This window comes from Somniosus microcephalus, chromosome 11, assembly GCF_052327205.1.
Source record: "Somniosus microcephalus isolate GS21.2 chromosome 11, FLI_Smic_1.0, whole genome shotgun sequence".
NCBI classification, from domain to species: Eukaryota; Metazoa; Chordata; class Chondrichthyes; order Squaliformes; family Somniosidae; genus Somniosus; species Somniosus microcephalus.
This window is the reverse complement of record NC_140997.1, coordinates 125748123-125765014: the sequence shown is the minus strand read 5'-3', so window position 1 is coordinate 125765014 and position 16892 is coordinate 125748123. Positions and strand designations below refer to the sequence as shown.

At 51.1% G+C, this 16892-nt stretch overlaps 2 protein-coding genes across 3 annotated transcripts in view; one reads left to right on the top strand and one right to left on the bottom strand.

Moving 5' to 3' along the window:
* rnf123 (ring finger protein 123) overlaps positions 1-16892 on the bottom strand; it is a 693175-nt gene that overhangs the window by 126819 nt on the left and 549464 nt on the right. The gene's annotated exons all lie outside the window — the stretch shown is intronic.
* amigo3 (adhesion molecule with Ig-like domain 3) lies at positions 13034-16027 on the top strand. Its single transcript, XM_086001222.1, has one exon. The coding sequence runs from the start codon at positions 13900-13902 to the stop codon at positions 15412-15414; it is 1515 nt and encodes a 504-aa protein (XP_085857348.1). The 5' UTR covers positions 13034-13899; the 3' UTR covers positions 15415-16027.

Here is a 16892-nt window from a genome sequence, read left to right as displayed (position 1 = left end):
CAGCAGGGTAGCGTGGTGCGCAACTTGCGACCCATTAGGAGCTCAGCAGGTGAAGAACCACAGTCTAAAGGGGAGGCTCGGTAGCTCAGCAGGGCGAGATAAGGATCAGACTTGCTTTCTGTTGCTTTCTTCAGTAGCTGTTTGAGAACTTGAACACCTTTCTCTGCCTTACCATTCGACTGAGCATACAGAGGACTGGATGTGATGTGTTGAAAGTCATAATGTGCTGCAAACTGTTGCCACTCCTTACAGTTGAAGCACGGACCATTGTCGCTAATGGCAATCCTGGGAATTCCATGTCTGGCGAAGATGGATTTAACATGCATTATGACACTGCTTGCTGATGTGCTTGAGAACAGCGCCATCTCAGGATAGTTAGAATAGTAGTCAATCACTAATAGATAGTCTTTACCATTCAAATGAAAAAGGTCCATACCAACCTTTTGCCATGGTGCTGTTGGTAAGTCAGCTACTATGATTGGTTCCTTTGCTTGTTTGTTTTGGTGTTTCTGACATGTCTCACATATGCCTATCATGTTCTCAATGTCCTTACTTATGCCAGGCCAATAAACAGTGTCTCTTGCTCTCCTTTTGCATTTTTCAATTCCGAGGTGTCCCTCATGAATCCTTTTGAGCATGTCTCGACGTAGAGCCTGTTCTGTTTTAGTAATAGTCCACTTACGACATTCAACTCTGACCTGATGTGATAGTACTTTGGACAGAAACCTTTTGGCCAACCATGATGAATGTTCTCTAGTACTGTTTGTAACACTGTATCTTTTACTGTTTCTTCTGCTATTTGCTTTGATTTTGTGTCTGACACGGGCAGCGCAGCAGTGGCCATACTCACATGAACATCCACGTCTTCCTCAGTAGAGCTCACATGACTCATTGTGGGTGCTCGGGATAGTGCATCTGCTAACACTATGTGTTTGCCTGGTGTGTAGATCAGTTCAAAGTCATATCTTTGCAGCTTCATGAGTCGTTGAATCCTTGGAGACATCTCATTCAGATTTTTTTTTATGATGGCAACCAGTGGGCAGTGGTCTGTCTCAACTGTGAAGGTGGGAAGTCCATATATGTAGCCATGGAACTTTTCTAGTCCAACTACCAAGCCTAGACATTTCCTTTTCAATCTGGGCGTATCGACTCTCAATCAGTCATAGACCTGGAGGCATAGGCAACAGGCTTCCAATCTTCACCCTCTGCTTGTAGCAAGACCGCGCCTAGGCCATCTTTTGATGCATCCGTTGACACTTTGATTCTCTTTGTTGGGTCAAAGAAGGTGAGTTCAGGTGTGGTTGTCAGCACTGTTTTAAGGTTCATCCACTCTTGTTCATGTCTTTCTGTCCATGCGAACTCATTTATTTTATGTAGCAGGTCTCGCAGACAGGCTGTCTTGGCTGACAAGTTAGGAATGAACTTTCCAATGAAGTTTATCATCCCCGTGATGCGTAGCGCTCCTTTTTTGTCAGTGGGTCGGGGCATGTTGAGTATGGCGTTTATTTTTTCCATATCTGGCTCTATTCCTTTACCAGATAGATTATCTCCTAGGAAAGTGACTTCCTGGACGCCAAACTAACACTTGGCTTTGTTGAGCTTCAGTCCATTCCGGCGTATGCTCTGTAGCACTTTAGTCAGTCTCTCATTGTGTTCTTTCAGTATGGAGCCCCAGATGATGATGTCATCAACATAGACCCGAACTCCTTCCAGACCTTCAATTATGTGTTCCATCGCTCTATGAAAGATTTCAGATGCAGATATTATCCCGAAAGGCATTCTGAGGAAACAATACCTGCCAAATGGTGTGTTGAAGGTAGTATTTGGTGCTCTCTTCATCCAGTTTTAGTTGCCAAAATCCTTGTGAGGCATCGAGCTTTGTAAAGTATCTGGCTCCTGACATTTCACTGGTGATTTCTTCTCGCTTGGGAATCTGGTAGTGTTCACGTTTTATGTTTGCATTTAAGTCCTTTGGATCCATGCATACTCTTAGATCATTGTTCTTTTTCTTTACACATACCATGGAGTTAACCCAGTCTGTTGGCTCTTCGACTTTCCTGATGACTCCTAGTGTGGTCATTCTGTCCAGTTCTTTCTTGAGCCGGTCATGCAGGGGTGCTGGAACTCTCCGTGGAGCATGTACCACTGGCTGAGCATTCTCCTTTAGCTGGATCTTGTAAGTGAATGGTAGAACTCCAAATCCTTTGAACACATCCTGGAAATTACTCACTACAGAATCCACTGAGTCATCTGGTCTGCTTATGGCACAGTTTATACGGTAGACTCTCTTGACCAGTTTTAAGTCCTCACAAGCTTTGTCACCTAGTAGTGAATCAAGTCCTTCAGCCACAACAGAAAACATGAGATGATGTACTTTGTCTTTGACTGTCACTTTAAGTCTGCATACACCTAAGCTATCTATTTTCTGTCCATTATAGCTCTTCAGCAGTACTGACTTTTTCTGTATTTTGGGCTTTTCTTTCATATTTTTAATGTCACTCATACTGATTAAGTTTGCTTTTGCCCCAGTGTCTAGTTTCAATGTAACTAATGCTCCATTTACCTGCAGTGGCATTATCCATTTGTCCTCTTTTACTGCATTAACTTTATGTTCAGTATTGTCCATTCCTGAGGGCTGCACATTTTCTGTATTCTTTTTGATATTGTCACGTGTGGTGACACGCCACCATTGGACATAATCCGCTCACGGCGGCACGGACAATTTACGCAGGCACACTGCCGGCAGCAGCCGCCCCCAGCCGTGGGCCCTTTCCTCCGGCAACTTGTTTCCCGCAGGGACAGGCTGCCGGGAGCACTTCCTGTCTGGGGAGTATTTAAGTGGTTGCGCGGGCTTTTTAACTTCACTTGATTTGCCATGATGTAAATTAAAGCAGTTGTGTTCCATCAACTCTGATCTCGACTCCCACGTTTGCTGCGGTATCTCAACACTGGTGACCCCAACGCTCAGGACGAATCCTAAGCTAGCATGGCGGATACAAACGTAGTCACGGTTAAACTACCGGACTTTTGGGAGAACCTGGCCGAGGCCTGGTTCGTTCAAGCCGAGTCCAGATTCCGGCTGAGAAGCATTACAGTCGACGCCACGAAGTACGACTACCTCGTCGCCTCTCTCACCTGCGCCACAGTCCCCAAGGTTTGGGCAGCGCTGCAGGATCCACCAGAGGAAGGCAAGTACGAACATCTGAAGGCCGTGCTCCTTAAAAAATTTCAGGCGTCCTCCTACCAGCGCAACTGCCAACTCCTCGACCTCCCAGGCCTTGGTGACGCTTCACCATCAGACCTGCTTTCCCACATGCTGTCCCTCTCGGGCGACAAAAAACCCGGTGCCCTCTTTCGCACGCTTTTCATTCGGCAGCTCCCCGCCAGCATCCGCCCGCTCATTGTGGAGTCTGGCTCCATGGACCTGAAAGAGATAGCCGAAAAGGCCGACCGGCTGCTCTCCGCGCAGACCGCCCGCGACGTCGCACCCGACCTCACGGCAACGACCACGCGGTCCCCCCGGCCCACTAGGCCCGACCGCCCTTCCACTCCGGGTCACTGCTACTACCACACTCGTTTTGGCACTTGGGCCCAACGCTGCATGCCGCCGTGCACTTTCAACCCCCCCCCGGCCGCACCGGCCCCCATGATGGCCGCGGGGCAAAAGGGGCCCCTACTGTACGCCACCGACGACAGCACCAACCGCCGATTTCTGTGCGACACAGGAGCCCAGCACAGCATCACCCCCGCCTCCGCCCTCGAAATCCAACGTGGCGCACGGGGTATCACGCTGGCCGCAGCCAATGGCTCTGACATCCGCACATACGGCACCCGCATGGTCACGCTCGACCTCGCAGGCCGCCGCTACCGCTGGGAGTTCCTCACAGCCAAGGTCCTCTGCCCACTCATCGGCGCTGACTTCCTATGCGCCCACGGCCTCCTTGTCGACATTCCGAGGCACCGCCTCGTCGACATCAACACTATGGCCCCCATCCCTGGCGCATTCACCCCGGCCCGTTCGGCCGGCCTGACGACCTACTGCCTCGCCAGAGCCACGGACGACTACTCGGCACTACTAGCCGAGTTTCCCGCCCTCACTAACCCGACCTTTTCGGCCAAAGCCGCCAAACACGGTGTGAAGCACTATATCCCCACCACCGGCCCCCCGGTCTCTGCCCACGCCCGCAGACTCGACCCGGCCAAGCTGGAAATTGCGTGGGCCGAGTTCACCACCATGGAGCAACTCGGCATCATCCGCCGCTCCAGCAGCCCTTGGGCCTCGCCCCTCCACATCGCCCCCAAGCCCGGAGGCTGGCGCCCCTGCGGGGACTGCCGCCGCCTCAACGATGCCACCACCCCCGACCGATACCCGGTGCCGCACATCCAGGACTTTTCGGCCCGACTGGCCGGACGAACCGTCTTCTCCAAGGTCGACCTGGTGCGCGGTTACCACCAAGTCCCCGTACACCCCGCGGACATCCCCAAAACGGCCGTCATCACCCCATTCGGCCTGTTCGAGTTCCTGAGGATGCCTTTCGGCCTCAAGAATGCAGCCCAGGCTTTCCAGTGCCTTACGGACTCAGTCCTCCGGGACCTGAACTTCCTATTCATCTATTTAGACGACATTCTCGTGGCCAGCTCCTCCAAACAGGAACACCTTCGCATCCTGTTCGGGCGCCTAGCCCAACATGGGCTCATCCTCAGCCCGGCGAAGTGCCAATTCGGCCTAGCCGAGATCGACTTTCTCGGCTACCACATCACCCCTGCTGGGGCCGTCCCCCCCTGCCCAACAAGGTGCAGGCTGTCCAGCAAATCCCCCGCCCCAAAACCATCAAGGGCCTCCAGGAGTTCCTCGGGATGGTGAACTTCTACAACAGGTTCATCCCCAGAGCTGCAACCCTCATGAAGCCCCTATACGACTCCCTCCGAGGTAAATCCGGCAAGATGGCCGTAGCCTGGACTGCTGACACGTCAGCCGCCTTCGACACCACCAAAAACACGCTCGCCGACGCCACCCTGCTCGCGCACCCGAGGGCCGATGCCCGGGTCGCACTCACCACCGACGCCTCCGACCATGTGGTCGGAGCCGTGTTCGAGCAGTGGGTCAATGGCGCGTGGCAGCCACTTGCCTTCTACAGCCGCCAACTGCGCCCCCCGGAGGTCAAATACTCTACTTTCGACCGCGAGCTCCTCGCACTCCACCTGTCGGTCCGCCATTTCAGGTTCCTCCTGGTGGGCCGCCCCTTTACCGCGTACGTGGACCACAAGCCGCTCACATACGCGATGGCCAAGAACACCGACCCCTGGTCCGCTAGGCAGCAACGCCAGCTCGCGGCCATGTCCGAGTTTACTACGGACATCCAGCACGTCTCCGGTAGAGACAACGTTGTCACCGACTGCCTTTCCCGTCCCACCATCTGCGCGAATCACCTAGCGGTCGACTACGCGCAACTAGCAGCGGCCCAGCTCACGGACCCAGACCTCCTCTCGGCGGCTACCAGCCTGCCAGGGCTACGCCTAGCCAAGGTCGCGCACGGGCCCGAAGCCACGGCAGTCACTTGCGACATCTCACTCGGCCAACCCAGGCCGGTTGTCCCTGCAACCTGGCGCCGCCGCATCTTCGACGCGCTCCACGGGCTCTTCCATCCGGGTTCCCGCGCATCCGTCAAACTCCTCTCCCAGCGCTTCATCTGGTGCGGCCTCAGCAAAGATGTTCGGACTTGGGCCAACTCCTGCCTCGCCTGCCAACGGGCTAAGGTGCAGCGGTACACAAAAGCACCCCTGGGAGACTTCGAGGTACCCAGCCGCCGCTTCGACCACGTACACGTCGACATCGTCGGTCCTCTGCCGCCATCGCAAGGCCAAACTTATCTCCTCACGATGGTCGACCGCTACACACGCTGGCCTGAGGCAGTGCCGCTGACCTCCACCACCACAGCCGACATCGCCAGGGCGTTCGTTAATACCTGGGTCGCGAGGTTCGGCGAACCGGCCGACATAACCTCCGACAGAGGCGCCCAGTTCACCTCCGAACTCTGGACGGCCACAGCACGTAACCTCGGGGTGACGCTCCACCGAACCACGGCGTACCACCCGCAGGCCAACGGGCTGTGTGAACGCTTCCACAGGTCGCTCAAGGCCTCACTCCGCGCCAGCCTGCAGGACAGTACCTGGACTGACCGCCTACCGTGGGTGCTACTAGGCCTACGTACCGCGGTCAAGGAAGACCTCCAGTCCTCAGCAGCGGAGTTAGTCTACGGACAACCGCTGCGCGTACCAGGCGAATTCCTCCCGGAGGCTACCGCGCCTTGGTCGGCCGAACAGCAGCAGCTCAACTCTTTCTCTTCCGCTCAACAGTTCGCCCCACTTCCGGTTAACCGACATGGCGAACACGCACCTCACGTCCCGCCAAACTTACAGCAGGCACGCTTCGTCTTCGTGCGACACGACGCACACCGCGGACCCCTGCGACCCCCGTACGACGGACCGTACGAGGTACTACAAACCGGGGACAAGGTCTTCAAGCTGCGACTCGGCGACAGGGTCGAAACAGTCTCCATCGACCGACTCAAACCAGCACACACAGAACCAGGGGAACAGGTCCCCGTGGCCCGACCTCCAACTAGAGGCCGTCCCACCAGCAAGCCAGCACAGCCGGCGAACCGCCCGGCCCCACCAACTAGACCGGCGGCCACTCAGAGCCGCTCCGGCAGAACCATTAGACCACCGTCACGACTCGTCCACTCCTCCTAAGCGGATTCTGGGGTGAGCTCTGTGGCGACACGCCACCATTGGACATAATCCACTCACGGCGGCACGGACAGTTTACGGAGGCGCACTGCCGGCAGCAGCCGCCCCCAGCCGTGGGCCCTTTCCTCCGGCAACTTGTCTGGGGAGTATTTAAGTGGTTGCGTGGGCTTTTTAACTTCACTTGTTTTGCCATGATGTAAATTAAAGCAGTTGTGTTCCATCAACTCTGGTCTCGACTCCCACGTTTGCCGCGGTATCTCAACACATGACACCATTCCTACAAAAAATGTCTCACTTAAATCAGTGTCCTCAATCACATTGACTTGTTGCCCTTTCTTTGTTTTTACTTTTGAAAAGCATTGTTTGGCAAAGTGATTCTTTCCATTACATTTTGTGCACATTTTTCCAAACGCTGGGCATTGTCTTGACTGGTGCTGGTAACCACAGCGTTTACAATTAAAAATTCCATCCTCCGATTGCTTTGCATTTCTGTTCTGCCCATGTTTCTTCCCCTTGTCGGACACAGCACCGACAGCAGCACTGTCATTCACTACAGTCGCATTATTATTAATTTCACTGAAAGTCTTTGCGTGCTGTTGAGCTAGCTCACTGGCATGGCATATTTTCACAGCATCCTCCAATGTTAGTTCGGTTTCTCTCAACAAACGTTCCCTGACTTTTTTTATCATGAATACCAAACACAATCTGGTCACGAATCATGGATGATTTCAGTTCAGAGAAATTACATGTCTGTGCTTTCAGTTTCAGATCGGTCACAAAGCTATCAAAAGTCTCATTTTGCTGCTGTGTCCGTGAACGGAACACGTACCTCTCATAGGTCTCGTTCTTTTTGGGAGAACAATGTGTATCAAACTTCTTTAGCACATCGTCCATTTTTTCTCTGTCCTCCTCTTCATCAAATACAAACGTATTAAATACCTCTATCGCCTGTGGGCCTGCAACCGTGAGCAGTAACGCTATTTTCCTTGCGTCTGGCTTCGTACCGAACCCGATGGCAGCAATGTAGAGTTCGAATTGTTGTTTGAAAGTCCGCTAATTGCAGTCGACATTCCCCGTGAGTTTCAAACCCTCCGGTGACTTCAAATTCTCCATGTCGCGTTTCACAATATTCAGCAGATATTACCAATCCTGGTATCATGTTATGTTCATAAATAAATAGACATTTTCATTATGAACAGCTAGCTTGAGCTAGTCATTTATTCAGCCATGTGGACTAGTGTACAGGCATCCATCTTGACTATTACCTTGTGGGCAGCCCCTTACTAAACATGCAGCTCCATCTAGTGTACCATTCTAGAATGACATGTTACTGATCATTATGTGTCACACACCAGGGGTGTGCATCCTCTACAGTTGTAGATTGGTGGGCGTTAACCATAGGATGGCGTATTAGGGAGGGTATGCTGCTATTCTAAGTCCCATCTTCAAAGAACAGCTTGCCATTATACAGCATTCATTATCTACAGAGATGTCTCAGAGCTTTACACGGGATGGTGAAGAACAACAGGACACTGAGGGTGGGGGGTGGTGGTGCGGAAGTGAGAGGTCTTGGTAATGTATCGGATGTGGGGTGAGGAAGGTGAGCTCGGGGTCAAGAGGCACACCAAGGTACTGCATCTCTTGGCTTAACCTAAGATGGCAGACGGGGAGGAGTTTGAGCCAAGGGCAGTGCTGAGTAGGTTTGGCTGGGAGCTGAAGAGGATGACTTCAGTTTTGCCAACATTAAGCTGGAGGAAATTCTCGCTCATCCAGATCAAAATCTTAAACAGGCAGCAAGGAATTGGCAACCAGTGAAATCAATTATAAACCTCAAATCAAACAGCAAGAGGATTAATTTGCTGGGGAGCATATGTCTTCTGTTAAGTATTGTCAGGAGCTTGCTTCACTAGCCAAGTTGAGAGCTGCCCTGTAACTGGGTACTAGGAGAGTCACAACAGCACGGAATGATACAGCACAGAATGACGCCATTTGGCCCCTAGTGTCTGCTCCGGCTCTTTGAAAGAGCTATTCACTTAGTCCCACTCCCCTGCTCTTTCCCCATAGCCCTACATTTTTCCTTTTCAAGTATATGTCCAATTCCCTTTTGAAAGTTACCATTGAATCTGCTTCCCCCACCCTTTCAAGCAGTGCATTCCAGATCATGACAACTCGCTACGTAAAAACAAATTCTCCTCGTCTTCCCTTTGGTTCTTTTGCATCTGCGGGGAGAAGGTGGATGCTTGACTCTGGTTGTATGGACGGGCTCAGCCTGTGCTCAACACCTCCTCCTCAGTCTTCTCAAAATCAGGAACTTAAGTGTAGAGAATCACAGATGTAAACTGGTGGGCCAATGGATCCCAGTACGCATGCACTGTCCAACCCATTGCTCCTGGGAGCATCTTGTACCTTCATTTGTTTTAATTATTATTTGTGCAATCTGTTAATAAAACTCTACATCCAAACTCCTCCAATTGTGGATAAGAATACTGCCCAGTGTAGTTCTGAGCCATACAGACCACAAGGGCCCCAGTTCAATCTGCAGTCTCAGTTGGGGCTCCAGTTGGATTTTGCATTTGCATCAGTGCCCTTGGATGGGAGGGGGGTGACTGGGGGTGGGGGGGGGGGGGGGGTAGGTGGGATGGGAATCCGCGCTGCAGCGTTATGGCTGCAAGTTTCCTGCAGTTTAATATCCAGCTTGCACTGCACTCACACACGAAGAATGGCCATTTGGTTGAAGTACTGGAGGGTGGATGGTATCTGCAGAGTTGGACACCTGCAAGAGTCAGCACCTTCAGGAAAGATGCAAAAATAAAAAGGACCAAAAGCTCTATAACCCTGTTTGCCCTTGTTGCTGGTCCATTAAACTCCTCCGTCCCTTCTGAATGTCACTGAGAAACTTGCCAACTATTGAGCAGGCACCACACAGACAATGGAAGTCACTCCTGGTTTCACATTACGGAATATATTGAATTTTCACCATTGTGGTACAGAATACTTAGACAGTAATTGCTAACAAATATCCGTTTCATTTACGAGCCAAAATTCAGCTGGAAGTTATACAGCACTGTTACGGAGAATAAAGCAACCACAATGATACTTAGAAGCCACTATGACTAGAGGTAAAATTGTTCCATAACAGGAGGGGACTCATTTTGCATTGATCGGTTTTCAATCCAGATTACTCAGAAAACCAACTCAAGTCACCGCTCGGGAACACGGGCCCCGTCGCCGCTCGGGAACACGGGCCCCGTCGCCGCTCGGGAACACGGGCCCCGTCATGATGTCCCGGCTTGCTGACATAGCTTTGTCACAGAGCTATGGCTCAGGAATCAGTTTTACTCACATCAGTGACTTTTCCAACCCAGTTCCACCAATGATTTCAATCAGTGTTCAGACATAAAATAAGATTTAAAAAAAATAGCAACAGTAGTAGGCAGAATGAACAAACAAACAAACTGTCTGGCTTGTAAATGTCTACAGATGGTAAGGCTCCCTTTCATTGGGCCCCCATTACCTGGTGTACTTGCAAGGCACAATTCCATTTGGGTTTTGTATAATTGGATCAAGGGACGTTATAATTTTTCCGACAACTTGAAGTCAGCCTTGGAGGGCAGCTATAGTATTTCTGAACGCCATCCAGGAACAATGAAGAGTAGAATTTTCCATTTTCTTGAGATTTCTATAAATAGAGGTCTGAGCAATGTGTTTGTACACAGCCCTCGTTATGCTCCAACAGATTCACTGATGAGCAGCAGAGGTATATTGGGAAAGAACTGGAGATGATGGGAGACCTAACCCCACATGCCCTGTGTGTGTTACTTGACGTCACAAGCTGAATTCTCAAGCGTTGCTATTATTTGTGCCTCATGTGAAAAGAATGAACTTTCACGACCTCAGGACATTCTGAAGTGCTTCACAGCCTGTTGGAGGACAGATTCAGATGCGTGAGCCGGGAGGCGTTGTGGAAGTGTAGTCGCTATTGTATGTAGAAAACGCAGCAGCCAGTTTGCGCACAGCAAGATCCCACAAACAGCGATGTGATAATGACCAGATAGTATCAGCCCCAGGATATCGCTGCAGGAGTTCATCAGGGCAGTGTCCTAGGCCCAACCATCTTCAGCTGCTTCATCAATGACCTTCCCTTCATCATAAGGTCAGATGTGGGGATGTCCGCTGATAGAAACATAGAAGATAGGAGCAGGAGTAGGCCATTCGGCCCCTCGAGCCTGATCTGCCATTCAATGAGATCATGGCTGATCATCCAAATTCAGTACCCTGTCCCTGCCTTCTCCCCATATCCCTTGATCCCTTTAGAAATATATCTAACTCCTTCTTGAAAATATTTAATGAATTGGCCTCAACTGCCTTCTGTGGTAGAGAATTCCACAGGTTCACCACTCTCTGGGTGAAGAAGTTCCTCCTCATCTCTGTCCTAAATGGCTTACCTGTTATCCTATGATTGCACAGTGTTCAGTTCCATTCACAACTCCAGAGATAATGAAGCAGTCCATGCCTGCATGCAACAAGACCTAGATGACATTCAGGCTTGGGCTGATAAGTGGCAGGTAACATTCACACCACACAAATGCCAGGCAATGACTATCTCTAACAAGCGAGTATCTAACAAATGCCCCTTGACATTCAACGGCATTACCATCACCGAATCTCCCACCATCAATATCCTGGGGGTCACCATTGACCAGAAACTTAACTGGACCAGTCACATAAATACTGTGGCTACAAGAGCAGGTCAGAGGCTAGGTATTCTGTGGCGAGTGTCTCACGTCCTGACTCCCCAAAGCCTTTCCACCATCTACAAGGCACAAGTCAGGAGTGTGATGGAATACTCTCCACTTGCCTGGATGAGCGCAGCTCCAACAACACTCGAGAAGTTCGACACCATCCAGGACAAAGCAGCCTGCTTGATTGGCACCCCATCCACCACCTTAAACATTCAGTCCCTCCACCACCGGCGCACTGTGGCTGCAGTGCGTATCATCTACAAGATGCTCTGCAGCAACTTGCCAAGGCTTTTTCGGCAGCACCTCCCAAACCCGCGACCTCTACCACCTAGAAGGACAAGGACAAATAAAAAAAGATAATCTGTTTCAGTGATGTTGTTTGAGGGATAAATATTGGCCAGAACACAGGGGAGAACCCCCTGCTCTTCTTCGAAATAGTGCCATGGGATCTTTGACTTATACCTGACAGAGCACACAGGGCCTTGGTTTAACGTCTCATTCAAAAGACGGCACCTCCAATTGTGCAGCACTTCCTCAATACTGGCAGCCTGGATTATGTGTTCAAATAGTGGGAGTTGAACCCACAACCTTCTGACTGAGGCGAGAGTGCTACCACTGAGCCATAGCTGACACACTGTGACAGGGCATTGGCTGAAAATAGTTTCTCAATGGTGCTTGTACACAATCAAAGTGAGAACTCCTGAGCACCGTGCAATAAGCAGATCAGTGTTATTGCTGCAGCAGGTGCTGTATCTGCTGCAGTGGAACTTGTACATGCTAAAACAACAGCTTTCAAATGGAGAATAAGCCTCGCATGCAGTGAAACAACAATATATGCCAGCAGTGACATCATGACCCCTGGTGACCTGGGGTCAAATGACTTCATTCATACTACTTCTGGGTCCAAACACCTCACGGTGACCACAGTATCACCAGGGCAAACACACTTGTGTAGTGTAATAAGCAGAACATATCACCAAGTAAAAGGACAAAAAGGGGCTAGCAAGTTGGTGCTCCAATACGAGGAATCGAGGAGCAGGGGGATGAGGAGCAATGCCTACAACTGCCCGGCTGTTAAGTTGAGGTGCTGAGCAGATAGCAGATGTTTCCCCATTAAGAGTGAGCCAGAAATCAGCGAATGCTTCCCCTGGGCTGTTACCGTACAGGTACTAGATCAAGAGCAATATTGGCAGATGTCTGAGAACAGCCTGCTCACCCCAGTTGTTCTGCATAGCGCAGTGAGAAGGTCATTCATTCAGCAAATAGCACCTTGTTCAGGGAGTTACACCTGATACGGTGAGCAGGCTGTAGTGAGAGGACACAGTGTTATGGGAATAGCTGACAGTGCAAGTTAACTCCATAATCCCTGTCCTGAAATACTGAGCTAGCTTCCATCCCCCATCCCATGTCCTTACAGCAAGAACGAGGTCCCCTGACCCAGTGCCCTCTTGTGTTTTCACTCAGAGATAGTCTCTATCCTAATACTCTCGCAGTCAGGCCTAGACGTATCTTTTTTTACCCTTGTAAACCTCATGTTTTTACAGTGGAACTCGCCTCTGTTTTTGACTCCACAATTGCCTGAGAGAAACAATACAGGTTTCAGCTCAGACAGTTCAATTCTACCCACTAGTGGTGAATGGAAGCTGCACAGCACTGTAATAGAAGCCTACTTAAACAGTGCCCGAACTGCTGACAGCCAATCAGCATCAAGTAATGAAGCAGGCCCTGCCCACCCGGCGAGCCTCCCATCCACTCCAGTTTAAATAGACATCGAGAGAGATCAATTATACACAGGCTGTGGGGATGCACGGAGCTTTATGCTTCATCACTAGTCAACAGCAGAAAGTTGTGAATTGCCGCTGAGGGACGGTGTGTCTGCATTTAAGGATTTATCCAGAGAGAAACAAGTGACTGAAGCAGAGGCACCAGTGGACGAGAGGCTTTGTTCATTCATTTTGTGCTGATTACCTGTGTTCTGAGTAACTTCATCTGCCTAGAGATTACAGGGAAGGGAGTTTTACACTCTTGATAACATTGTGTACAGATGGGAGGTCCCGAGTCATCAGCAGCACCAGCAGCAGCTTTGCCGAGAGGAATGACAGACACCAACTGAACTGAAGGAAATTCTCAGCTGTAAGTACTTTCATTAAAGAGGGTACTGCAAAGGAAGTAGCCTGTGTGAATTGATGCTGGGACAGTATGCCGTCACATTAACGCAGCCACAATCTCTGCGAGTAAACACGCAGCTCTGAACTCTCCTGAAAGACGGCAGCCCTGCAGTATGTGGCTCCTTGCACTGTTCACGGTTCATGGCTAAATGTTAAGACTGGTGAGAAATGAAAGTGACTGTTTAACTCCTCGGCAAACTTCACTGCACTCAGAGTGGGTGCAGCACCGGGGTTAGACCATGAGTAGCCCTGGACTGGTGAGTCTGGTTCTGTGGTTGCTGGTGGCAGAACTGCTGTTATCTGAGTTGGTCACGCAGAGAGCAGGAGCCAGCCTCCACGCTTGCCCCGGGGTATGCATTTGTGCCTCGGACCTGCTCAGCTGCGTCAGTCGGAGCCTGTCCCTGGTGCCTCCTGGACTCCCCGCCACTGCAACCAGCCTGGACCTCAGTCACAATAGCCTGCATCAGCTGCAGGATAACTGGCTGGCTCAGCTGCCCCGCCTGCACACGCTCAGAGTCGGACACAACCGTGTCAGCCACATCTCCGCGGGGGCCTTCCACAATGCCTCCCGGCTCACGCACTTGGACCTGTCCTCCAACAGGCTGCACTCGGTGGAGAAGCACTTCTTCCAGGAGCTGACCAATTTGCAAGAGCTGCTGCTTTATAACAACCAGATCACGCGAGTGGACAGCAGCGCCCTGCTCAGGCTCAGTAGCGTGCAGAAGGTTTACCTCAGCTGGAATCTGCTGACTGATTTCCCATTCAGCGCCTTGCAGGAGGGCAGCCTGCCTCAGCTGAAGATAATGGACATCTCCTCCAACAGGCTCTCTTCCATCCCCATCGACAAGGTGATCGCGTTGCCTCAGACCGTTAAAAACGGCCTCTACCTCCACAACAACCCTTTCATGTGTGACTGCACTCTGTACAGCATGTTCCTGCACTGGGAGAAGAGTGGGTTTAATTCCGTTCACGACTTCCGAGAGGAACACATCTGCTTGGCCCTCAGGCAGCCCAGGGCCTCGCTGCGCTTCCTGAAGCACCGCAAGATGTTTGAGAACTGTACCTCTGCTGCCCATGGGCTGTTCGGGATGGCAGATGCCAGCTTCAAGGTGGCAGTGGGGGAGCCGCTGCTGATTGGCTGCGACACCACCTTGCAGGACGAGCAGACAACCTACCTGTGGATTTCACCAAACAAGGAGCTCATCACGTACACCAACAGTGTCAACCAGACATTCAGACTCTACTCCAATGGGAGCCTGGAGATCCGCAAGGCTCAGAAAGAGGACTCTGGTGTCTACACATGCATGGCGACCAACAAGCGGCTGATGCGCAATGAGTCCCGCGAGGTCAACGTGACCGTGCATTATGGCAAGCACGACGGGGAGGGCTTCAACACCGGCCTCACCACGCTCCTTGGCTGTGTGGTGAGCCTTGTTCTAGTGCTCATGTACTTGTTCCTGACTCCATGCCGCTGCTGTTGCAGGCCACCGCGAAATCCCAACCCGCTGAACGAATGCAGTGCCCAGTCCTCCATCCTGAGCACCACCCCGCCCTGTAACGACGCCGCCGGCCGCAAAACCAGCAGTGGCAAACATGTGGTGTTCCTGGAGCCGGTAAAGGACTGCCAGAATGGCAAGATACGGCTCGCTGTGGGCGAGGAGTTCCCAGAAGTCAAAAACCCCAAAATCCTGCAGCTAAAGTCAGACTCGGACTCCATCAGTTCCGTCTTTTCAGACTCTCCGATTATGAACTAGGTTCAAGAGGTGAACCGGCATCCGCTGCTTCAGATCAGGATGCTTTTCCAAATACTGCAAGCATTTTCCTGAGTAATTTATTATACTTACTGAGCGTTGATGATCCGAGTGAGAGTAAAGGACGGATGTTATGTACTAACACTCTTTACATCAAAGACCAAAATGTACTTTTGTCAGTTTACAAGTAATTCTGCTACACAGGCCATTTAATAGAAAATCAATACCATATATTGGGCAAGTGCAAGAAATGGCACTGTGCTAATTACAGCTCTCTGCACTCATCACACGTGCTTAGTTTGGATCTCCCCTTTCATCCTGATGCCTTGCATTTGACAGAGGCTTTTTCCCCAGGCAATCACAGGAGCAGCAATCGGAAAAGGCGTGGGATGGATGAGGCCAGGAAAGTGGACCATGGGTTTTTAACCTGTCTCTAAACTGACAAGTGGTATGAAGGCAATGTATACTACTTCAACTATATTGTCCTCGGTACTGTATATGTGTACGGACGGTATTGTATCTAACAAAATACTGTATCATATGTGTTTCATGTCCATTCCAATGATGTAATTCTTAATAGGACCTGATTTATAATAAATAATTCTGTTTATTTCTACCCCAGTATATCTCATGTGCCAAGTGTACAGGCAGAGAACAGTAAGGGTGGGGATCATTGGCTGCTGCTGTTACATAATATGGGAGGAGGTGGTCTCGGCTTCCTTACAGCCTATTCTCAGGAAAGAGGGTAGTGGAGACTCCGTCTGGAAATATCTGCGATGTTATTGTATTCATTTTCTCTCAACTCTGTGTTGCTCTTTTAAATTTTGTGCTCATATATTTTGGTAAATTACATGCTCATCGATTTGAGGGAACTTAGTGCTGGGGAATGGCCCACTTCCTATTTCAGGCACCTGGAGTCGGCAGCAAGCACTTCCAGGTCATTTTCAACACTGACCCAACACTATGCTCCCAGCCTCAACCTCAGTAAAGTACCCACTGTGGCACCAATGTGCCAATTTCCATTTCCCACAATAGACATCGTCTGCACTATCTAAGTGAGAGACAGGGAGAGGGAGAGAGACGAAGGGAGAGAGAGGGAGGGAGCGAGAGGGCACGCAAGAAGTGCGAACGAGAGAGGCAGGGAGAGGGAGGGAGCGAGAGAGGGGGAGGGAGCAAGGGAGAGGGGGAGGGAGTGAGGGAGAGGGGGAGGGAGCGAGGGAAAGAGGGAGGGGGAGAAATTTCCATTTCCCACAATAGACATCGTCTGCACTCTAAGTGAGAGACAGGGAGAGGGAGAGAGACGAAGGGAGAGAGGGGGAGGGAGCGAGAGGGAGAGGGCACGCAAGAAGGGCTAATGAGAGAGGCAGGGAGAGGGAGGGAGCAAGGGAGAGGGGGACGGAGCGAGGGAGGGGGGTAGAGGGAGGGGGGTAGAGGGAGGGGGGTAGAGGGAGGGAGCGCGGGAGGGGGAGAGAGCGGGAGGG

Excerpts from the sequence above, each read along its gene's own strand:
- amigo3 (XM_086001222.1), top strand. The coding sequence starts at position 13,900 with ATGAGTAGCCCTGGACTGGTGAGTCTGGTTCTGTGGTTGCTGGTGGCA.